Source organism: Procambarus clarkii, chromosome 62, assembly GCF_040958095.1.
Source record: "Procambarus clarkii isolate CNS0578487 chromosome 62, FALCON_Pclarkii_2.0, whole genome shotgun sequence".
Lineage (NCBI taxonomy): Eukaryota > Metazoa > Arthropoda > Malacostraca > Decapoda > Cambaridae > Procambarus > Procambarus clarkii.
In genome coordinates, this window is record NC_091211.1 from 6295706 (window position 1) to 6321601 (window position 25896).

General features: G+C 42.1%; 1 protein-coding gene across 2 annotated transcripts in view; it reads right to left on the reverse strand.

The window, feature by feature from the left end:
• Positions 1-25896, reverse strand: part of LOC123766633 (murinoglobulin-2) — a 585294-nt gene that overhangs the window by 384303 nt on the left and 175095 nt on the right. For both annotated transcript variants that reach the window (XR_011223484.1, XM_069308162.1), the window contains exons 5-6: positions 20590-20750; positions 16105-16201 (exon numbers count right to left, since the gene is read on the reverse strand). Coding sequence is in view for 1 of the 2 variants with exons in the window: in XM_069308162.1 (XP_069164263.1) it covers positions 16105-16201; positions 20590-20750 (258 nt within the window). In the remaining variant the exon portion in view is untranslated. The remainder of the gene's footprint in view (positions 1-16104; positions 16202-20589; positions 20751-25896) is intronic.

Sequence of the window (25896 nt, forward strand, 5' to 3'; positions counted from 1 at the left end):
TTCAAGGCCCGATTTGCCTAATAAGCCAAGTTTTCATGAATTAATGTTTTTTCGTCAACCTAACCTACCTAACCTAACCTAACCTAGCTTTTTTTGGCTACCTAACCTAACCTTTCCTATAAGTATAGGTTAGGTTAGGTTAGGTAGGGTTGGTTAGGTTCGGTGATATATCTACGTTAATTTTAACTCCAATAACAAAAAATTTACCTCATACATAGAGAAAAGGGTTGCTTTATCATTTCATAAGAAAAAAATTATAGTAAATATATTAATTCAGGAAAACTTGGCTTATTAGGCAAATCGGGCCTTGAATAGTAGGCTGAGAAGTGAGTTCTGGCTACTAGGTACGACATATATATATATATATATATATATATATATATATATGTCGTACCTAATAGCCAGAATGCACTTCTCAGCCTACTATTCAAGGCCCGATTTGCCTAATAAGCCAAGTTTTCATGAATTAATGTTTTTTCGTCTACCTAACCTACCTAACCTAACCTAACCTAGCTTTTTTTGGCTACCTAACCTAACCTTACCTATAAATATAGGTTAGGTTAAATTAGGTAGGGTTGGTTAGGTTCGGTCATATATCTACGTTAATTTTAACTCCAATAAAAAAAAATTGACCTCATACATAGAGAAAAGGGTTGCTTTATCATTTCATAAGAAAAAAATTATAGTAAATATATTAATTCAGGAAAACTTGGCTTATTAGGCAAATCGGGCCTTGAATAGTAGGCTGAGAAGTGAGTTCTGGCTACTAGGAGTTCTGGTTCTACGACATATATATATATATATATATATAATGTCGTACCTAGTAGCCAGAATGCCCTTCTCGGCCTACTATGCAAGGCCCGATTTGCCTAATAAGCCAAGTTTTCCTGAATTAATATATTTTCTCTAATTTTTTTCTTATGAAATGATAAAGCTACCCATTTCATTATGTATGAGGTCAATTTTTTTTTATTGGAGCTAAAATTAACGTAGATACATGACCGAACCTAACCAACCCTACCTAACCTAATCTAACCTATCTTTATAGGTTAGGTTAGGTTAGGTAGCCGAAAAAGTTAGGTTAGGTTAGATTAGGTAGGTTAGGTAGTCGAAAAACAATTAATTCATGAAAACTTGGCTTATTAGGCAAATTGGGCCTTGCATAGTAGGCTAAGAAGTGCGTTCTGGCTACTAGGTACGACATATATATATATATATATATATATATATATATATATATATATATATATATATATATATATATATATATATATATGTATATGTATATGTATATGTATATGTATATATATATATATATATGTCGTACCTAGTAGCCAGAACGCACTTGTCAGCCTACTATGCAAGGCCAGATTTGCCTAATAAGCCAAGTTTTCCTGAATTAATATATTTTCCCTATTTTTTTTTCTTATGAAATGATAAAGCTACCCATTTCATTATGAATGAGGTCAATTTTTTTTTATTGGAGTTAAAATTAACGTAGATATATGACCAAACCTAACCAACCCTACCTAACCTAACCTAACCTATCTTTAGAGGTTAGGTTAGGTGAGGTAGCCGAAAAAATAAGGTTAGGTTAGGTTAGGTAGGTTAGGTTGTCGAAAAACAATTAATTCAGGAAAACTTGGCTTATTAGGCAAATCGGGCCTTGCATAGTAGGCATAAAAGTGCGTTCTGGCTACTAGGTACGACATATATATATATATATATATATATATATATATATATATATATATATATATATATATATATATATATATATATATATATATTAGTATATTTTGGTAGCCGTCTTTCCTGTAGACATATATTATTAAATATGACCGAAAAAGTAAGATTAATAATTCTAACACGAATTTTCTCAATCTTTCGTACATTACGCTTCACTGTTGGAGGTAAATCAAAAATCAATTCTCCAAAATTCATTTTTATTTCTAGTCTGACGCGACACGGGCGCGTTTCGTAAAACTTATTACATTTTCAAAGACTTTAGTTCACAAATACACAACTGAATAGAACTTACGTATCTCCGATTTTATATCTACATTTTAGTGAGGTGGAAGGGGTGATGTGGCATTAACACAAGACAGAACAAAATGTGGTATTAATAGGGTATTAATTTCATCAACACAAGACAGAACAAGAGTATTAATAGGGTATTAATTTCATCAACACAAGACAGAACACGAAACAATGGATATTGAATAGAAGTGTTTGTAGAAAGCCTATTGGTCCATATTTCTTGATGCTTCTATATTGGAGCGGAGTCTTGAGGTGGGTAGAATATAGTTGTGCAATAATTGGCTGTTGATTGCTGGTGTTGACTTCTTGATGTGTAGTGCCTCGCAAACGTCAAGCCGCCTGCTATCGCTGTATCTATCGATGATTTCTGTGTTGTTTACTAGGATTTCTCTGGCGATGGTTTGGTTGTTGGAAGAGATTATATGTTCCTTAATGGAGCCCTGTTGCTTATGCATCGTTAAACGCCTAGAAAGAGATGTTGTTGTCTTGCCTATATACTGGGTTTTTTGGAGCTTACAGTCCCCAAGTGGGCATTTGAAGGCATAGACGACGTTAGTCTCTTTTAAAGCGTTCTGTTTTGTGTCTGGAGAGTTTCTCATGAGTAGGCTGGCCGTTTTTCTGGTTTTATAGTAAATCGTCAGTTGTATCCTCTGATTTTTGTCTGTAGGGATACCGTTTCTATTAACAATATCTTTCAGGACCCTTTCCTCCGTTTTATGAGCTGTGGAAAAGAAGTTCCTGTAAAATAGTCTAATAGGGGGTATAGGTGTTGTGTTAGTTGTCTCTTCAGAGGTTGCATGGCTTTTCACTTTCCTTCTTATGATGTCTTCGACGAAACCATTGGAGAAGCCGTTATTGACTAGGACCTGCCTTACCCTACAGAGTTCTTGACGACTTGCTTCCATTCTGAGCTGTGGCTGAGAGCACGGTCGACATATGCGTTAACAACACTCCTCTTGTACCTGTCTGGGCAGTCGCTGTTGGCATTTAGGCACATTCCTATGTTTGTTTCCTTAGTGTAGACTGCAGTGTGGAAACCTCCGCCCTTTTCCATGACTGTTACATCTAGAAAGGGCAGCTTCCCATCCTTTTCCATCTCGTAAGTGAAACGCAGCACGGAACTCTGCTCAAATGCCTCCTTCAGCTCCTGCAAATGCCTGACATCAGGTACCTGTTTAAAAATGTCGTCAACATACCTGCAGTATATGGCCGGTTTCAAGTTCATGTCGACTAAGACTTTTTGCTCGATGGTACCCATGTAGAAGTTTGCAAACAGGACACCTAGGGGAGAACCCATGGCGACCCCATCTACTTGCTTATACATGTGCCCATCCGGGCTCAAGAAGGGTGCCTCTTTAGTACAAGCTTGGAGTAGTTTCCTCAGAATATTTTCTGGTATGTCAAGAGGAGTACAGGCTGGATCACGATACACTCTGTCGGCTATCATTCCGATTGTCTCGTCCACAGGTACGTTGGTAAACAGCGATTCTACGTCCAACGAGGCTCTTATCCCTGTGGCCCGTGTGCCCCGCAGTAAGTCAACAAATTCCTTTGGAGACTTCAGGCTGAAGGCGCAAGGAATATAAGGAGTCAGCAGGCCGTTGAGTCGCTTCGCCAGTCTGTACGTGGGTGTGGGTATCTGGCTAATGATTGGCCGAAGTGGGTTTCCAGGCTTGTGCGTCTTGACATTTCCATACACATATCCAGGTTTATATTCCCCAATGATCTTTGGCAGGTGGAGTCCGGATTTCTTGGCGTTCACAGTTTCGATCAGTTTGTTGACCTTTGCTTTTAATTCGGATGTAGTGTCCTTCGTTACCCTTTGGAACTTAGTTTGGTCAGAGAGTATGATGTTCATTTTCGCCAGATATTCGTCTTTTTTAAGAATGACATATATTGGCGACTTGTCACCTCTCCTGACAACTATCTCCTTGTTCTCACGAAGGCTTTTAGCTGCCGCTTTAAGCTCGGGGGACAGTATGGTGCTTCTGTAGTTGCCTCGATTCTTTCCTCCTTCTGCAATAAGTTCTGCTTGTAAGGTATCTTTGGTAGTGACCTTCTTTTGTGTCTCGAGGTCGAATATGTCGTCCAACAGAATTTCCAACTCTACTTTCCGGGCCATCTCACTCGGTCTGGACATAACATGACAGTTTATGCCCAGATTTAGGAGAGTGACTTGGTCCTCAGTGAGGTTAATTCCTGCAAGGTTAATTCCCGCATTGAACAACACCTCGACATCCTCACAGACCAACATCACCTCAGCACTGAAACAAGGATTATCAAGAAACTAACAACATTATATGGAGGACCTATGGCAATTCCACGACCAAGAGATGGCTTCCTGAACCTTGCAGGAATTAACCTCTAATTTATATATATATATATATATATATGTATATATATATATATATATATATATATATATATATATATATATATATATATATATATATAAATATATATATATATATATTTGATGGTTACAAGATATACATGGGTTGATACAAAAATAATAATGCAAAAAGGTGCTTAAAGGTTATGGATCTCTTGAAGAACACAACAATGGGAAACATTGATGAATGTCACAGACGGGTTCGATCATTGTTGCAAGTCAAACACTTCTTCGAATTCCTCTGAAGTTGGACTAGTGCCCAAGACGCAACAGGCATTTCCCCTCTGAATCGCAACACTGAGGCGCTGGAACAAGAAACTTTTTGCTCTCTGGTCTTTTGTAGCGCTGATCAATTTGTCCCCCAATTCCTTCAGGAACTTCAATGCACATTTTCCCCACGAACCGAGGGTCTCCGAGCCGATCGGAACAAAGCTGTAGCAGTGTGCTAGACCTCTGTATTTAATAATTTTCTGCGATTCCCTGAAAGAAGCAGCACCACCGCTTCCACGTGTGCTGTAGTGGAGGTAGGTACTGGCCAGTGTGGCAGCGCACGTGTAGTCCCATACCACTTGCTTACCATCCTTCCAAGGTAGCAAGGTGACCCCATCAGGGCGCTTCTGAGGGTCGTTAGGTCTGGATAAGTGTGGTTCTCTTTGTGCCGGGCAGCGGGCTGTGGCGAGGCTCCTCTTGATGATGTCGTTGACTTCTTCATGTCTTGCAATTTTACCCTGTGATTTACGACATACCAGACCATGACGACCATATTGGTCTGCCATTGCAGTTCCGCAGATGCACCTATGTTCGGTGAGGATGGGGGCGGCAAGGCGAAGGGCAACTCCAATGCGGAGAGCGTCATGACTGAGGCGAGTTCCCAGGGCTGCATTGGGCACAGCAAATAAAAAATCCCCGGCGTGGGGTGCTGTTACCGCTAGGAGGCGGGCTTTGTTTTCAGCATCAGCGTTGTCAATCATTGCTGTGACAGTCTTTTCCATTATGGGGCTATCCCAGTGGGCCTGCTTGTGGTCTTTTGGGACTTGTGGTCGGGGTTGAGGGTGTGCAATGGTGTCCCATTGTCTGGCTGCTTCGATGAACGTTTGATCATGAGTTCCCGCTGTCTCTCTCATACGCTCTGGTAGGATCTGCCCTACCAATTCGTTGGCTGCTGTACATGAGGATAAGAATGCTGGAAGTGCTACCTCAGTTGCCTTTCGTATGCCAATCCCTCCAAATCTCACTGGTAGTGTTGCTTGGTCCCACTGACTGTCATCTAAATCTAGGTTGAGCGCCTTGCTGAATATTGACCTGAGGAGCTCATCATATTGATTTAGAAGTGGGTTGCCAAAAGTTGGTGCACACCTTAAGAAGTATGTTAGCCTGGGCAGGGTAAGGCACTTTGTGAGAAGGTAGAGGGCATCGTGGGAGTCCAAGTCCCCAATTCTCTCTTCCATCCTCTTTAGGTCTCTAAACTTTTCGTCAAGGACTGCAGCAATGGCATTGTGGCCCAGAGGTGCTCCGAGTAGTGTGCTGTCGGTAGGTTTAACGACTGAGGCTTCTGGTAGAACTGATTTCACTGCTCTAATGATTACTTCACTAGATGCAATAATTTCGCACTTGGAGGGGCTAAGAACGAGACCCATGGACTCCCCCCGTGTCTTCACCAGCTGTAAGTCTTCTAGCAGGGAATCTTGTGTGCCTGCCAGAGTGCCATCATCCAGGAACCAGATGTTGAGCTCGCTGGACAGTCTGGTTGTAATTTCTCGAACCGCTATGCAAAAGAGGAACGGTGCAATATATATATAAATATATATATATATATATATATATATATATATATATATATATATATATATATATATACATATATATATATATTTATATATATATATATATATATATATATATATATATATATATATATATATATATATATATATATATATATATAAATTATTAAATATGACCGAAAAAGTAAGATTAATAATTTTAACACGAGTTTTCTCAATCTTTCGTACATTTCTATTCACTGTTGGTGGTAATTCAAAAATCAATTCTCCAAAATTCATTTTTATTTCTAGTCTGACGCGACACTTGAGCGCGTTTCGTAAAACTTATTATATTTTCAAAGACTTTAGTTTACACATACACAACTGAATAGAACTTACACATCTCCGATTTGTTTATATCTACATTTGAGTGAGGTGGATGGGGTGAGGTGGTATTTAATAGGGTATTAAATTCGTCAACACAAGACAGAACACGAAACAATGGGTATTGAATGGAAGTGATTGTAGAAAGCCTATTGGTCCATATTTCTTGATGCTTCTATATTGGAGCGGAGTCTTGAGGTGGGTAGAATATAGTTGTGCATTAATTGGCTGTTGATTGCTGGTGTTGACTTCTTAATGTGTAGTGCCTCGCAAACGTCAAGCCGTCTGCTATCGCTGTATCTATCGATGATTTCTGTGTTGTTTACTAGGATTTCTCTGGCGATGGTTTGGTTGTGGGAAGAGATTATATGTTCCTTAATGGAGTCTAAGCATAAGCAACAGGGCTCCATTAAGGAACATATAATCTCTTCCCACAACCAAACCATCGCCAGAGAAATCCTAGTAAACAACACAGAAATCATCAGCCTCGTAGCTAAGGCTGCAGTCAGATCTATCAGCCAGGAAGCAGCCACCTTGCTGAAACCTCATCAGCTCGGGTTTGGGATTCCCCTAGGTTGTGAAGCTGCAGCACATGCAGCGTGGGCTTATATTGCTGATCTCCCGGACCAGAAGGCACTAGTAAAGCTTGACTTCAAAAATGCCTTCAATCAAGTCAGACGAGACGCTGTCCTCAGGGCTGTACACAACCATTTCCGTCCCCTTTACCCATTCATCCGATCGTGCTACAGTGGGGACTCTAAGCTTCTTTTTGGGGAGCATGAAATAAACTCCTGTGAAGGTGTCCAACAAGGTGACCCCTTAGCCCCCCTCCTTTTCTGCCTAGCTATCAAAGAGGTCACTGATAGTCTGACAAGCGGGCTAAACATCTGGTACCTGGATGATGGCACTCTAGCTGGAACTCCGGAAACCATTTTGGAGGATATAAGGAAAACCCAGGAGCAGGGAGCAGCCTTAGGCCTCATTCTCAATGCATCCAAATGTGAAATAATCTCCCGCAACCCAGACATCACTGGGCAAATACAAAATGTTCTTCCAGACATTCTCGTTGTCGAGCCACCGGACTGCACTCTCCTGGGTGCCCCCATTGGCCCACGAGCAATCGAGGAGGTCCTGGCTGCAAAAATCACTGACCTAAAGAGAATGCTGGACAGGATTGACAAGATTGATGCCCATGATGCTCTCTTTCTCCTCACAAGATGCCTGTCTCTCCCTAAGTTAACCTACTTTCTGAGATGTTCTCCATCCTACAGCAGCCCTAAGTTAAATGTGTATGACACCCTTCTGAGGTCCATGCTGGTGAAAGTCCTGAACCTGCCATTGGACGACTCTCAGTGGGAGCAAGCAACCCTTCCTGTAAGACTCGGCGGTCTTGGTGTCCGCATAGCCTCCCAAATTGCTCTACCAGCCTTCCTTTCCTCTTCCCATGCATCTCACGACCTCGCCAGAGATATTTTACCTGCAACCCTGAGAGATTCAGCAGGAATACACGATCCTGCTTTCACTGAATGTTCAAATCAGTGGGATGTTCTTGCAGCCCCAGCAACCATTATAGAGCCAACAAAACAACACAAACAGTCCGGCTGGGACCACCCTCTAGTGGAAAAAGTAGCTGATGCCATGCTCAGAGTCGCAACATCAGACAAGGAGAAAGCGCGCCTCAGAACAGTGCGTGCCCCCCATGCAGGAGACTTCCTCCTGGCAGAACCCATGTCAGCAATGGGCACGCGCCTAGATCCAGAATCCCTTCGTGTAGCAGTGGCCCTCCGCCTTGGTGCCCCAATTCACACTGAATGTAAGTGTATTTGCAACAGGGTGGAAGCAGACCAATACGGACTGCATGGGTTGCATTGCAGAAGCACAAAGTGCTGGCATGCAAGACACAACGAGGACAATGACATCATCAAGAGAAGCCTCGTCTCAGCTAGGTGCCCAGCGGAGAGAGAACCTCGCATCCTAGGGGTCCAAAACCCGGATTTCCCCGCACTTCGCCCTGATGGCATCACCATATACTCATGGAAGGAGGGTAGACAGTTGGTGTGGGACTACACATGTGTATCCACCCTGGCTGACAACTATGTACACTTCGGAGCTGATCAAGCAGGTGGGGCGGCCAACCACAGGGAAACAGCAAAATCACTCAAGTACAGGCGACTGGAAGGTCAATACCTCTTTGTTCCCATAGCGTCTGAGATGCATGGCCCCTGGGGCAAGAGTGCCTTGGGATTTCTCAAGGAATTGGGTTCCAAGCTCATTGACGTCACCAGAGACCCAAGGGCTTCCAGTTTTTTGTTTCAGCGTCTCAGTGTGGCGATCCAGAGGGGAAATGCTTGCTGCGTCCTCGGTTCCTGTCCAGAAGCGGAGGAGCTTCAAGAGATCCATAACCTTTAGGCATTTGTCTTGTATGTTTTGTAACCTTTAAATACACAATAAAGGAAAAAAAAAAGGGAAGGGGGTGGTAGGAGAAAAGCACACAGAAACTGTATTGGAGGGGACCTACATTCCCTCCAATGCGTTATGTGTGGTTTCCTCCGAGGCTATGGGTCCCCCTTCTTCCAGCCAGAGGTGGTACTCCCTTTCCTATTTTACAAAAAAAAAAAAAATATATATATATATATATATATATATATATATATATATATATATATATATATATATATATATATATATATATATATATATATGTCGTACCTAATAGCCAGAACTCACTTCTATGCCTACTATTCAAGGCCCGATTTGCCTAATAAGCCAAGTTTTCATGAATTAATTGTTTTTCGACTACCTAACCTAACCTAACTTTTTCGGCTACCTAACCTAACCTAACCTATAAAGATAGGTTAGGTTAGGTTAGGAAGGGTTGGTTAGGTTCGGTCATATATCTACGTTAATTTTAACTCCAATAAAAAAAAATTCACATCTTACATAATGAAATGGGTTGCTTTATCATTTCATAAGAAAAAAATTAGAGAAAATATATTATTTCATGAAAACTTGGCTTATTAGGCAAATCGGGCCTTGCATTGTAGGCTGAAAAGTGAGTTCTGGCTATTAGGTACGACATATATATATATATATATATATATATATATATATATATATATATATATATATATATATATATATATATATATATATATATACATGCAAACAAGCCTGAATGGTCCCCAGGACTATATACAACTGAAAACTCACACCCCAGAAGTGACTCGAACCCATACTCCCACAACTGGTATGTACAGGGACGCCTTAATCCGCTTGACCATCACGACCGGACATAAGGAAGTGATAGCCGAGGCTATATGAACCACTTCCCCGCCGGCACTCGGATGGTAATCTTGGGCATAGCATTTTATCAAATCACCTCATTCTTTGGGGCACACGTGAGGAACACAAATGCAAACAAGCCTGAATGGTCCCCAGGACTATATACAACTGAAAACTCACACCCCAGAAGTGACTCGAACCCATACTCCCACAACTGGTATGTACAGGGACGCCTTAATCCGCTTGACCATCACGACCGGACATAAGGAAGTGATAGCCGAGGCTATATGAACCACTTCCCCGCCGGCACTCGGATGGTAATCTTGGGCATAGCATTTTATCAAATCACCTCATTCTTTGGGGCACACGTGAGGAACACAAATGCAAACAAGCCTGAATGGTCCCCAGGACTATATACAACTGAAAACTCACACCCCAGAAGTGACTCGAACCCATACTCCCACAACTGGTATGTACAGGGACGCCTTAATCCGCTTGACCATCACGACCGGACATAAGGAAGTGATAGCCGAGGCTATATGAACCACTTCCCCGCCGGCACTCGGATGGTAATCTTGGGCATAGCATTTTATCAAATCACCTCATTCTTTGGGGCACACGTGAGGAACACAAATGCAAACAAGCCTGAATGGTCCCCAGGACTATATACAACTGAAAACTCACACCCCAGAAGTGACTCGAACCCATACTCCCACAACTGGTATGTACAGGGACGCCTTAATCCGCTTGACCATCACGACCGGACATAAGGAAGTGATAGCCGAGGCTATATGAACCACTTCCCCGCCGGCACTCGGATGGTAATCTTGGGCATAGCATTTTATCAAATCACCTCATTCTTTGGGGCACACGTGAGGAACACAAATGCAAACAAGCCTGAATGGTCCCCAGGACTATATACAACTGAAAACTCACACCCCAGAAGTGACTCGAACCCATACTCCCACAACTGGTATGTACAGGGACGCCTTAATCCGCTTGACCATCACGACCGGACATAAGGAAGTGATAGCCGAGGCTATATGAACCACTTCCCCGCCGGCACTCGGATGGTAATCTTGGGCATAGCATTTTATCAAATCACCTCATTCACCTCATTTGTGGGAGTATGGGTTCGAGTCACTTCTGGGGTGTGAGTTTTCAGTTATATATATACATATATATATACATATATATATACATATATAAATTTTGGTAGCAGTCTTTCCTGTAGACATATATTATTAAATATGACCGAAAAAGTAAGATTAATAATTCTAACACGAATTTTCTCAATCTTTCGTACATTACGCTTCACTGCTGGAGGTAAATCAAAAATCACTTCTCCAAAATTCATTTTTATTTCTAGTCTGACGCGACACGGGCGCGTTTCGTAAAACTTATTACATTTTCAAAGACTTCACAAATACACAACTGATTAGAACTTACGTCTCTCTGATATTATATCTACATTTGAGTGAGGTGGGAAGGGTGATGTGGCATTAACACAAGACAGAACAGGAGGGGATATTAATAGGGTATTAAAAGTATCAACACAAGACAGAACAGAAACAATGGGTGTTGAATAGAAGTGTTTGTAGAAAGCCTATTGGTCCATATTTCTTGATGCTTCTCTATTGGAGCGGAGTCTTGAGGTGGGTAGAATATAGTTGTGCAATAATTGGCTGTAATAATCATAATAATCCTCTTGACATGCCAGAAAGTATTCTGAGGAAACTACTCCAAGCTTGTACTAAAGAGGCACCCTTCTTGAGCCCGGATGGGCACATGTATAAGCAAGTAGATGGGGTCGCCATGGGTTCTCCCCTAGGTGTCCTGTTTGCAAACTTCTACATGGGTACCATCGAGCAAAAAGTCTTAGTCGACATGAACTTGAAACCGGCCATATACTGCAGGTATGTTGACGACATTTTTACACAGGTACCTGATGTCAGACATCTGCAGGAGCTGAAGGAGGCATTTGAGCAGAGTTCCGTGCTGCGTTTCACTTACGAGACGGAAAAGGATGGGAAGCTGCCTTTTCTAGATGTAACAGTCATGGAAAAGGGCGGAGGTTTCCACACTGCAGTCTACACTAAGGAAACAAACATAGGAATGTGCCTAAATGCCAACAGCGACTGCCCCGACAGGTACAAGAGGAGTGTTGTTAACGCATACGTCGACCGTGCTCTCAGCCACAGCTCAGAATGGAAACAAGTCGACGAAGAACTCTGTAGGGTAAGGCAGGTCCTAGTCAATAACGGCTTCTCCAATGGTTTCATCGAAGACATCATAAGAAGGAAAGTGAAAAGCCATGCAACCTCTGAAGAGACAACTAACACAACACCTATACCCCCTATTAGACTATTTTACAGGAACTTCTTTTCCACAGCTCATAAAACGGAGGAAAGGGTCCTGAAAGATATTGTTAATAGAAACGTTATCCCTACAGACAAAAATCAGAGGATACAACTGACGATTTACTATAAAACCAGAAAAACGGCCAGCCTACTCATGAGAAACTCTCCAGACACAAAACAGAACGCTTTAAAAGAGACTAACGTCGTCTATGCCTTCAAATGCCCACTTGGGGACTGTAAGCTCCAAAAAACCCAGTATATAGGCAAGACAACAACATCTCTTTCTAGGCGTTTAACGATGCATAAGCAACAGGGCTCCATTAAGGAACATATAATCTCTTCCCATAACCAAACCATCGCCAGAGAAATCCTAGTAAACAACACAGAAATCATCGATAGATACAGCGATAGCAGGCGGCTTGACGTTTGCGAGGCACTACACATCAAGAAGTCAACACCAGCAATCAACAGCCAATTATTGCACAACTATATTCTACCCACCTCAAGACTCCGCTCCAATATAGAAGCATCAAGAAATATGGACCAATAGGCTTTCTACAAACACTTCTATTCAACACCCATTGTTTCTGTTCTGTCTTGTGTTGATACTTTTAATACCCTATTAATATCCCCTCCTGTTCTGTCTTGTGTTAATGCCACATCACCCTTCCCACCTCACTCAAATGTAGATATAATATCAGAGAGACGTAAGTTCTAATCAGTTGTGTATTTGTGAAGTCTTTGAAAATGTAATAAGTTTTACGAAACGCGCCCGTGTCGCGTCAGACTAGAAATAAAAATGAATTTTGGAGAAGTGATTTTTGATTTACCTCCAGCAGTGAAGCGTAATGTACGAAAGATTGAGAAAATTCGTGTTAGAATTATTAATCTTACTTTTTCGGTCATATTTAATAATACATATATAAATATATATATATATATATATATATATATATATATAAAAGGAGAGACAAATCACTAGCTTCGTCGGTCATTATGGCTATAAATAGCTTTCCTAGAGAGGACAACCAGGCACCCCTCCCCACCCGTGCCAAAAACACCCACGGTAGGAAAGGTATCAACAGCAGAACCGAGGCATCCAAAATCAGAGCAACAGTCAGCAAGAAAATAGAAGAAGGCAACACAATAGGGGCGATCAGAGTCATCACCAGTGAAGACACAGTTGCCACCAGGGATGCCGATACAGCACAAGCCCTGAGGGAAAAACACCCACCCAGAGCTCCTCGTGACGACAGTGTTCCCCTAGTCGGTGTCACCAGAGCAGAACCCCTGTGTGTGCTCGAATCCATGGTGCATAAAGCAGCTTTATCCTTCTCACCAGGATCAGCAGGTGGGTTCACAGGACTACGACCCTACCACATCAAACAAATGCTCAACCCTGCACTGGGAGACATTGCACAGGGCCTCTTGGTGGAACTAACTAGATTCGCCAACACATGTCTAGCTGGCAACATACCAGAGACCATACGGCCTCTCTTTTTTGGCGCTACCCTCTGTGCTCTGAGGAAAAAAGATGGAGGAATCAGACCGATAGCTGTGGGCAATTCACTCCGGCGTCTCGTCGCTTAGGCTGCTGCTAGAGCAGTTAGTCAGGCAGCAGCCGACATGCTGAAGCCAAAACAGCTTGGGTTTGGCATTCCCCAAGGGTGTGAGGCAGCGGCTCATGCAGCTAGAGCCTACATTGCCAACATTACAGATGAAAAAGCCCTGATAAAGCTGGACTTCAAAAATGCTTTCAATCTGGTTAGAAGGAATGCAGTACTCAGTGCAGTTCATCGCCTTTTTCCTTCCCTCTACCCGTTTGTAAACTCGTGCTACAGCAAGAATCTAACTCTGCTTTTTGGGGAACATGAAATTGAATCACAAGGTGTCCAACAGGGTAACCCCCTTGCTCCTTTTCTTTTCTGTCTAGTTATCAAGGAAGCCACCGATAACCTGTCCAGTGAGCTCAACATTTGTTTTTTGGATGACGGTACTCTAGCCGGCTCCCCAGCCTCACTCTTGGACGACATAAGAATAATTCAGAAGCAAGGAGCAAGCCTAGGCCTCACCCTGAACCCTTCCAAGTGCGAAATAACCTCCACCAACCAGCACATAATAGAGCAAATAAAGGTTGTTTTGCCTGACATTCATACAACCAACCCTGAGGACAGCACACTCCTAGGTGCTCCTCTTGGAAGGAATGCCATCGACGGGGTCCTTGGTAAGAAGATCACTGACCTGAAGAGGATGAACGAGAGGATTGAAGACATCGATGCCCATGATGCACTTTACCTCATCACCAGATGCTTGTCCCTCCCCAGGCTGACCTACTTTCTAAGATGTTCGCCATCTTTCAACAATATTAAATTAGAAGAGTATGACAGCTTGCTGAAATCAACACTAGAAAAAGCCCTCAATCTTTCCCTCAGCGACATACAGTGGAAACAGGCCTCCCTTCCTGTCAGACTCGGGGGCCTTGGCGTGCGCACAGCAACACAAATTGCTGTACCAGCGTTCCTGTCCTCTTCAGTGGGGTCTGACAACTTGGTGAAGGAAATCCTACCTGAGCACCTAGTTCAACAGGCAGGGGTACATGATCCCAGCTTTACAGACTGCACAAACAAATGAGTCTCTCTCGCAGGACCAGCACCCCAACCACCGCCTTCTGAAGCCCATAAGCAATCCAGCTGGGATCGCCCCATTGCCGACCAAGAAGCTGCGACTTTGCTAGAAGCTGTGACAACACTACATGACACTGCCCGACTTAGAGCTGTAGCAGCTCCCCATGCAGGTGATTTCCTATTAGCAACCCCAATGTCAGCAACCGGCACCCGTCTCACACCGCAGGCCCTCCGAATTGCCGTGGCTCTCCGCCTCGCTGCCCCAATCCACACCGAATACAGGTGTATTTGCGGCGAGGCAGAGGCCGACAGGTACGGACGGCATGGCCTTCTCTGCCAAAGGACAGGAGGATGGCATGCAAGACACGGCGAGTTCAATGTCATTATTAAAAGAAGCTTTACCACAGCCGGTTGCCCAGCAGAGAGAGAGCCCCATTACCTAATGTCCCGCAACTCTGATGAGCCTGTCGGTCGCCCAGACGGAATCACGGTGAACCCCTGGAAGAATGGTAGACAGTTGGTGTGGGACTACACTTGCGTTTCAACTTTAGCCAATACCTATGTTGACTTCAGTGCTACACAAGCAGGAGGAGCTGCCAATCACCGGGAAGCAGCCAAGTCACGTAAATACAGAGACCTTGAGCACCACTACAATTTTGTCCCCATTGCCTCAGACACTTGGTGCCTGGGGTAAAAGTGCTGCTAGCTTTTTGAAGGAGTTGGGGTCTAAGCTAATCGAAACAACTAGAGACCTTAGGGCTGCCAGTTTTCTTTTTCAGCGCCTTAGTGTGGCAATCCAGAGAGGAAATGCTCACTGCATCCATGGTTCCTGCCCGCCATCTGAGGAGCTGGAGGAGCTGTTCAACTTGTGACAAGCAGCCTTGCACCCTGCATGTAATCAATATTATAACTTTTTTTGTGTAATGACATTTTCAAATAAAGTTAGATAAATATACACACTTAACAAAAGAATAGGGGTGGTAGGAGAAGAAAATATCAAAGTGTTCAGTGAGGATCCTCAAGGTCTTCTCTGAGTATTCTTTATTTTCTTCTCCGAGGCTATGGGTCCCTACACTTGCACAAGAGGTGGTACCCCTTCTAGGTTTAAAATATATATATATATATATATATATATATATATATATATATATATATATATATATATATATATATATATATATATATATATATATATATATATATATATATATATAATAATAATAATTGTGCCAATAGAGTTGAAACACTAGAATATTTACCTTGTCCTCTATAATGTCAGTAGTCCTGCTCTTCTTCCGTCCTTGTTTCGTGATTTCCAGTGTTAAATTGCCTTTTACAGGTTGACCATAAGTATATCTGAAGAAGACATGAAAATACATTAAGTATTCAAGAAAAATATGTATGCTTGTTGTTGGGACAAGTAACACTGCATATATGCTGCGGAACACTTGATACTGTTTGTCTACATGAATAACACTCCGGGACACTTTCATGATAGTCATGGATAAAGCTGCTTCCCGAAGGTATATTTTCTATTCATTTGGGCAATCAACTCCCTTCAAATGATTGTACATATACTAACTGTTTGTTCTAATGTACCGATATTTATACTTTAAATTTTAAAGATTCGGTAAACATAAAGCTTAAGACCGAACTTAAACATTGTTAGGTCTAGTATTGCATATGTATGCAATATATTAGGGAAAAGATAGCGTGTATTCGGGCAAGAATTGAAAAGATATGTTAGGTTCTATATTTATGTTGTGGTTAAAAAAAAATCCATATTTAGTCATATTAAATAATTCAAGATGTATATTTTTTGGTGGTCCAACACTACACATTATTACTTTCAACCATATACTTACTATAACTTCTATCATTTCAGGAGGATGGGCATACCTTACCCTATAAGGTATATTGTCCCTGGAATACGACCCTCCAAGTCCTGCCACTCCACACACTTTTACCCTATATGTTGTCCCTGGAGAATTGAGTTTAACATTCTGCGCCTAAAGCATACAATGAGAGTGCACGTCGTGTATAATAGCCAGCGTGGACTCTCCAGAGTGCATACGCCTGAGTACATGGGCTTATGTCACTGGTCTAAGGACTTATTAGGGTCTTGTGGGGTATCCTGGGATAGACGGGCAGTCCAGTGGTTTTGCATTAGCTGTTGTAAGCTTATATATTGAGCTGCCACGAGAGGTTATGCAATCGTCATGAAAATTTAGTATTCTAGAGTTAGGATGAGTGAGAGAAGCCAGAGGGAAGTTCTCAGGTGTGGCCAAGCCAAAGGTTGCCTGGCGGTCATTTTTTTGTTTTTATTATAAAGCAAAAATAAATACAATTAAAAGCAAGGTACCGAAGCACCAGAACAGTGTCACAACACCTCAGGATTTATCACCACCATCAAACAGCATTCTAATATTATACAAGACACCAAATCAATACAGAAATTTACAAACACCAATACAGAAATAGACAAACACCAGTGTAATACATGTATACGCACCAGGGTAAAAACTCCATGCACGCATAAAGGGAACAAAACTACCTGGAAAAGACGGAGAACAGAAATACATAAAAACAAGAACATACATAATGGACCCTAACACACAGAGGCCGTTACCACCCACCAAAATGAAGAAAGCAGTTATAAGAAGAAAATTAAGGGGAAGCCTTCAACCCCAAACATTCACACATCCACAACCAAACTGAATACATATAGGGGAACACTGTTCAAACGAAAGGCCAGACACTAGACCTAATTTAACAACAGACAATATAAACAGATGGAACCCAGCACTCAACATGCACACAGAACATTCGTCACAAGCAAGGAGGGGAGACACCTCCGAAGCTTGCTACAAGACACGCATGCACAGTACACCCATATAGACAGTTGGGATCGACAAGCACATTGGCAACTAATGAAATTTCAGAAAAAACACAAAATAACATACAATGGTAAAACCGAAGGGAACTATAAGTACTTCTAACACATGGAAAACAAGTACTCAATTAAATATAAACTCACATAAAACCCAACAGAGACGCAGCTCCAGCACACACCCGAGGAACCCGACCTGAATAGTGCCGATCAAACACCAGCGGCAAGTCCACAACGACTGGATCCCCTCCTAAGGGTACCATACTTCCCGAAGGTATGGTGTGGCACCTTACTTTATTTCCACCGAGGGGGAAACCTCTTGAGGGCCAACAGACTCCTTTCTCAACACCTCCACAATCACCGCCTCATCCACCCCACCCTCATCCTTCATATGCTCCAGAGTGTCTGTACCACAGAGGGACCGCGACCTGGCAGTGCCCTTCCTGCGTTCCTGCTGAGGGACCCGCTCAGCCGGATGTGACGTGTCCTTGGTGGCCGCAAGCCAACACCGTCAACACCTGCCGTCCCCACCACTGTGTTGTCTGCCACAAGCCACCACCGTCAACACCTGCCGTCCCCATCACTGTGTTGTCTGCCACAAGCCACCACCGTCAACACCTGCCGTCCCCACCACTGTGTTGTCTGCCACAAGCCACCACCGTCAACACCTGCCGTCCCCACCACTGTGTTGTCTGCCACAAGCCACCACCGTCAACACCTGCCGTCCCCGCCACTGTGAACACCTGCCGTCCCTGCCATTATGTTATCTGCCACAAACACCTGCCAGCAGTAGAGAGTACGCCATAGACGGGCAGTTTTGCTTTTTTCCCAGCTGCTCTATTGCATAGGGGTATTTGCAAATTTTTCCCCCAAATGCTGGGCATTGGCGTTGGGGATATTTTCATATCATTTATGAATCTCTCCCTTCAATCATATATTATTTTCCAAAATGGGAATTTAAAGGTAGACTCCCAGTCCCAGCCGTTTTGCTCAAGGAGATTAAAATGCCGGCTCCTGTCGTACCCAAATTTTGTTACCTCGGTGACCCTCGGGGGTCTCGGTGACCCTCGGGGGTCTCGGTGACCCTCGGGGGTCTCGGTGACCCTAGGGGGCCTCGTAGCCTGGTGGATAGCGCACAGGACTCGTAATTCTGTGGCGCAGGTTCGATTCCCGCACGAGACAGAAACAAATGGGCAAAGTTTCTTTCACCCTGAATGCCCCTGTTACCTAGCAGTAAATAGGTACCTGGGAGTTAGTCAGCTGTCACGGGCTGCTTCCTGGGGGTGGAGGCCTGGTCAAGGACCGGGCCGCGGGGACACTAAAAGCCCCGAAATCATATCAAGATAACCCTGGACAGACGTTGCTTATGGTCAATGATGTCAGTCAATTTTCCCTGAATAAGTCCGTTTTCTGATGTGGTGTATTTATTCCCATTTTCTATTTATTCCCAGCTCCTGTCTAGGCTGTTTTTTGTCTCCTCAGCCGCCAGCATTCATCTACCCACACTAAGCTCGTTTTCCCCAAAGTTCCTTTTCTAGCCAAGATCGCATATTGAACATAACAAATAGAATTACAGATGGCCTTTTACAGGATCTCCTATTTACTTCCAATCTATGTTAACCAAAACATCAACTGCCTCTATTAGATGATCTGCAGTAGGTCTATTCCCTATTAAATTAATACCCTCTTTCCATCTCCATTTATGTACTTCAATAATGACACTCCCTTAATATTCAGATGGTCCTATTTAATCCCTTAATTTTCTGGAAGCTTTATATTTATAAAGTCCGGCCAAGGATCGTTTATTGAGCATAGTAATGGATGAAATTTTCTATTTCCCATTCGTATGTGGACACCCTTGTACCCCACAACTGTACCCTGCTAGGCTGTGGACACCCTTGTACTCCATAACTGTACCCTGCTAGGCTGTGGACACCCTTGTACTCCATAACTGTACCCTGCTAGGCTGTGGACACCCTTGTACCCCACAACTGTACCCTACTAGGCTGTGGACACCCTTGCACCCCACAACTGTACCCTACTAGGCTGTGGACACCCTTGCACCCCACAACTGTACCCTGCTAGGCTGTGGACACCCTTGTACCCCACAACTGTACCGTGCTAGGCTGTGGACACCCTTGTACCCCACAACTGTACCCTGCTAGGCTGTGGACACCCTTGTACCCCACAACTGTACCCTGCTAGGCTGTGGACACCCTTGTACCCCACAACTGTACCCTGCTAGGCTGTGGACACCCTTGTACCCCACAACTGTACCCTGCTAGGCTGTGGACACCCTTGTACCCCACAACTGTACCCTGCTAGGCTGTGGACACCCTTGTACCCCACAACTGTACCCTGCTAGGCTGTGGACACCCTTGTACCCCACAACTGTACCCTGCTAGACTGTGGACACCCTTGTACTCCACAACTGTACCCTGCTAGGCTGTGGACACCCTTGTACTCCATAACTGTACCCTGCTAGACTGTGGACACCCTTGTACTCCATAACTGTACCCTGCTAGGCTGTTGTCCTCACTCTCCCAGGACAGCTATCACTTACAAGAAAGCCTGTCTAAGGAACTACAATAATAATAATAATAAACACAAAGGGATCCTCATAACTCGAGTCAAATAAAGTGTTCATGCAGAACACAGGTCGGTGATGACAGGACACATGACACATAATATGACAGCAACACACCTTCGGATGACATTATGTCATTTGAGTCTTCAGGATAACAGGTGAACATTTTAAGCTGGTTAAGTATTTTTTTAACTGTTTTAATATTTACTTGGTTATGTTTATACTAATAATTAGTGACAATTAGGAATACGAGAGAATAGTACTAACGTTGCACAGACGGTAATATTAAACTTGGTGTGTGAGCGGAGGAGATAGTTGGGGGTTGTGAGTGTGGCGTCAAAGCGGGGTAACACATACTCCTCCACCTTGAAGGTTCGTGTGACTGGCTCTTCGTCACTGTGTGCACGCACCAGGATCTTGTAGCTTCCCTGAAGATACATCAAACACCATTAGTGGCTTAATAAGAAGCGGGAACGGGAACTCGTTTTCTCTAACTTCCTCAAACTCTCTCATTTTTTTCTGCATTATTAACATGTTATATGAATGCTTCAACTTTACCAAATGGATTAACATCGTAACAAGAGCAGAAAATGATAAAAAATTGAAACCCAAAATGTTCAAATTTAAACAATTCCTAAAAAATAGGAAATGTCGCCAATTTTTGTATTTTCATTGTGGTATTATAATGCAATATAATCTTCTATATTCATTATTTACAATTTGTCTTTAAAATATAGTTTGCTGTAAAAATTTATTAAATGCGCTATTACAATTTTATGTGCAAAATTGAGACTGAAAAATGTCTAACTTTAAACGTTTAGGGTTTATGATAAACATAAATAATTAATGTTTTAAAACAAAGAAATCTGCACATAATTAAAAAGGACGAGAATCGATCAGTAAATGATTTTTTTTAAAGTTGAAGTTGACATCAAAGTTTAATTTTTTGGTTCATACAAATAATTGAAGTTGAAGTTCACGACAGTTATTACAGTCGTTCTACTTTATGGATTTTCCTGTAAGTTCCGGTCAATATTGCTGGACACTCGGTCTAGAATATATGAAAGTTGTAGGTCAATATCTTTGGAAATTCTATACATTTTTAATTTTTAATTTCACATAATTACTCTATATATGCCCATAATTATTGTATATGTTTACAACATTTAACAGGAAAGAGATGATATCCATGGACTTTATTAGCACTTGTATTGAGTATTCACCTGTGTTCTGATGAGTGGCACTATAAGTGAACACTTACCTGTGTTCTGATGAGTGGCACTATAAGTGAACACTTACCTGTGTTCTGATGAGTGGCACTATAAGTGAACACTTACCTGTGTTCTGATGAGTGGCACTATAAGTGAACACTTACCTGTGTTCTGATGAGTGGCACTATAAGTGAACACTTACCTGTGTTCTGATGAGTGGCACTATAAGTGAACACTTACCTGTGTTCTGATGAGTGGCACTATAAGTGAACACTTACCTGTGTTCTGATGAGTGGCACTATAAGTGAACACTTACCTGTGTTCTGATGAGTGGCACTATAAGTGAACACTTACCTGTGTTCTGATGAGTGGCACTATAAGTGAACACTTACCTGTGTTCTGATGAGTGGCACTATAAGTGAACACTTACCTGTGTTCTGATGAGTGTCACTATAAGTGAACACTTACCTGTGTTCTGATGAGTGTCACTATAAGTGAACACTTACCTGTGTTCTGATGAGTGTCACTATAAGTGAACACTTACCTGTGTTCTGATGAGTGGCACTATAAGTGAACACTTACCTGTGTTCTGATGAGTGGCACTATAAGTGAACACTTACTTGTGTTCTGATGAGTGGCACTATAAGTGAACACTTACCTGTGTTCTGATGAGTGGCACTATAAGTGAACACTTACCTGTGTTCTGATGAATGACACTATAAGTGAACACTTACCTGTGTTCTGATGAGTGACACTATAAGTGAACACTTACCTGTGTTCTGATGAATGACACTATAAGTGAACACTTACCTGTGTTCTGATGAGTGACACTATAAGTGAACACTTACCTGTGTTCTGATGAATGACACTATAAGTGAACACTTACCTGTGTTCTGATGAGTGACACTATAAGTGAACACTTACCTGTGTTCTGATGAGTGACACTATAAGTGAACACTTACCTGTGTTCTGATGAATGACACTATAAGTGAACACTTACCTGTGTTCTGATGAATGACACTATAAGTGAACACTTACCTGTGTTCTGATGAATGACACTATAAGTGAACACTTACCTGTGTTCTGATGAATGACACTATAAGTGAACACTTACCTGTGTTCTGATGAATGACACTATAAGTGAACACTTACCTGTGTTCTGATGAATGACACTATAAGTGAACACTTACCTGTGTTCTGATGAATGTCACTATAAGTGAACACTTACCTGTGTTCTGATGAATGACACTATAAGTGAACACTTACCTGTGTTCTGATGAATGACACTATAAGTGAACATTTACCTGTGTTCTGATGAATGACACTATAAGTGAACACTTACCTGTGTTCTGATGAGTGTCACTATAAGTGAACACTTACCTGTGTTCTGATGAATGACACTATAAGTGAACACTTACCTGTGTTCTGATGAATGACACTATAAGTGAACACTTACCTGTGTTCTGATGAATGACACTATAAGTGAACATTTACCTGTGTTCTGATGAGTGGCACTATAAGTGAACACTTACCTGTGTTCTGATGAGTGGCACTATAAGTGAACATAAATTACAGTAATGTGTGTTAGGGGTAAACAATATAAATATTTTAGTAATCATATTGGCTATACTTAGGTGATAATAGCTGGTATTGTGAGGCACCGTGTGGCATTGTGAGGCACTATGAGGCACTGTAATAATGTGGCAAGAGAGTGTGGCGCCACACAGTGTGGGGTGAGGGCAGCCGCCTCACAGTGCACTCTACACTCACACTATCACGTATTTCGTGATAGAAATATCTCGCTTGCCTCCTACTTCCTCGTATTCGTACGTCATGCAACAAACTTTCCCTCGTGTAATTAGCATTCCTCGAGAGGAAAGGCATCATGAATACGAACGATGAAACAGCGGTAACCAGCATGACGCAATGGCATCACACTTCCGTCCTCCATGACAGACTCACGGTCACTGAGGGAGCTACAACGACCACACACTCACAGTAAATGATCTCCCAGAGGGTAATGTCGGAAAACCCGACACCATTTACGAATATTCAATACAATAGGCAGATAATATTACTGCTGGGTTGTATAAATAAATTTCACTCATAGAAGACTTGGGGCAATGGAATTTTCCTCCTGTAGAAATCGAAATATTATTGCCACAGTGCTATTATTTTCACCAGGTGTTCTGCTGGGAATATTGTTAACACCGCAGTCTTTGTACTGTAATTATCATAAAAACATCTTATTTGAATTAAGTTAATTATTAGTACCAAAATATATTAAATGTGACCTTTGTACCACTACTTGGCATCTGGACAAGAGAGCCAGGGCGTCAGTGGGAGGGAGGCCTCAGTTGTCAGCCATTGTTCATTTTAACAACAGGTCGCTGGAGCAGAACAGCTCCAATAAATTCCCCTTGGACAACGGAGTTGCATGACTAATAGTGCTCCTGTTATCAACTCCAACTACGTCTACTATATGGAAAGTGTATTACCGAAACCCGTTTATAATCTATTACATTCCTGGCCAGTTATGTTAGGTATTTATAGGGCGAACCGGTTACCAGGAGCGACAGCGACCAACCAAGAGTGAGTAATATTCTCATCTCTTTATTTAAACTGGCAATATTTCCTCAGATATAGCTGTCATATATATATATATATATATATATATATATATATATATATATATATATATATATATATATATATATATATATATATATATATATATATATATATGCAATTGACGATCACAAAACACTGATCATTTTATGCGGAAAATCCACAGAGAAATATGAAATGAGGTGAACGTTTCGGCTTTGTTAAAGCCTTTGTCAACACCAGACTGACTCCAGAATCTCACAGTCAGTCTGGTGTTGACAAAGGCTTTAACAAAGCCGAAACGTTCACCTCATTTCATATTTCTCTGTGGATTTTCCGCATATATATATATATATATATATATATATATATGATTAGTGGTATTATGTAAGTGCCCTTTGACAGGAACAATTGAAGAGGAAGAAGAATCACTAGTAACCTAGTACATGTGTTGAGGGGGGGGAGGGGGGGGGAGGGCCAGCCACACCCACAAAGTGGATCGACTGGCTTAGTCATCCGTGTTCTTAATGGTTCTCTAGAACAAAATCAGCCATGTAAGGTAAGGCCTCCAAATTTTAATTACTAATATATGTAGTTTAATACTGTACTTTGACTGACTGTATATATAAAATGTAACCCCCCCCCCCCCCATAGTGTGTAAGGAGATCGATTTGTGAGAATTTGCAGAAATACAGTCCACTTAAACTATCACCCAATTTGATATCGAAATATATAAATTAATGTATATATATATTTTATATAAATTTATATAAATTATATAAATGTAAATCTCACAGGTCGGTTCCCCACAGGTATAGACTCATTCCTCCCAATGTTTGCTGACGATGCCAAAATTATGAGAAGGATTAGGACAGAGTAGGACAGCTTGAGGCTTCAGGAAGGCCTGGAAAAACCGAAAGAATGGTCCAACAAATGGTTGTTAGAGTTTAACCCAAGCAAATGTAATGTAATGAAGATTGGTGTTGGGAGCAGGGGGCCAGAAACAAGGTACAATTTGGGAGATGAAAATCTTCAAGAATCAGAGAGAGAGAAAGACCTGGCAGTTGACATCACGCCAGAACTGTCCCCCTGAAGCCCTTATCAAGAGAATAACATCAGCGGCATATGCCAGGTTGACCAACATTAGAACGGCCTTTAAAAACTTGTGTAAGGTATCATTCAGAACTTTGTATACCACATATGTCAGACACAACCTGGAGTATGCACCTCCAGTAAGGAATCCATATATAGTTAAGCATAAGACTAAACTGGAAAAGGTTCAAAGGTTTGCCACCAGACTAGCACCTGAACTGAAGAGTAAGAGCTACGAGGAGAGACTACGAGAATTGAACCTCACGTCACTGGAAGACAGAAGAGTTAGAGGGGAAATGATCACCACATATAAGATTCTCAGAGGAATTGATAGGGTAGATAAAAACAGACTATTTAACTCAAGGGGCACATGCACTAGGGGACACAGGTAGAAATTGAGTGCACAAATGAGATATAGAGACATTAGAAATTTTTTTTAGTATCAGAGTAGTTGACAATTGGAAAGCATTAGGAAGTGATTTCGTGGAGGCAGACTCCATTCGCAGTTTTAAGTGTAGATATGATAGAGCACAATTGGTTCAGGAACCTGTTCACCAGTTGATTGACAGTTGAGAGGCGGGAACAAAGAGCCAGAACTCAACCCTCGTAAGCACAAATAGGCGATTACAATTAGGTGAGAGTACACACACACACACACACACAC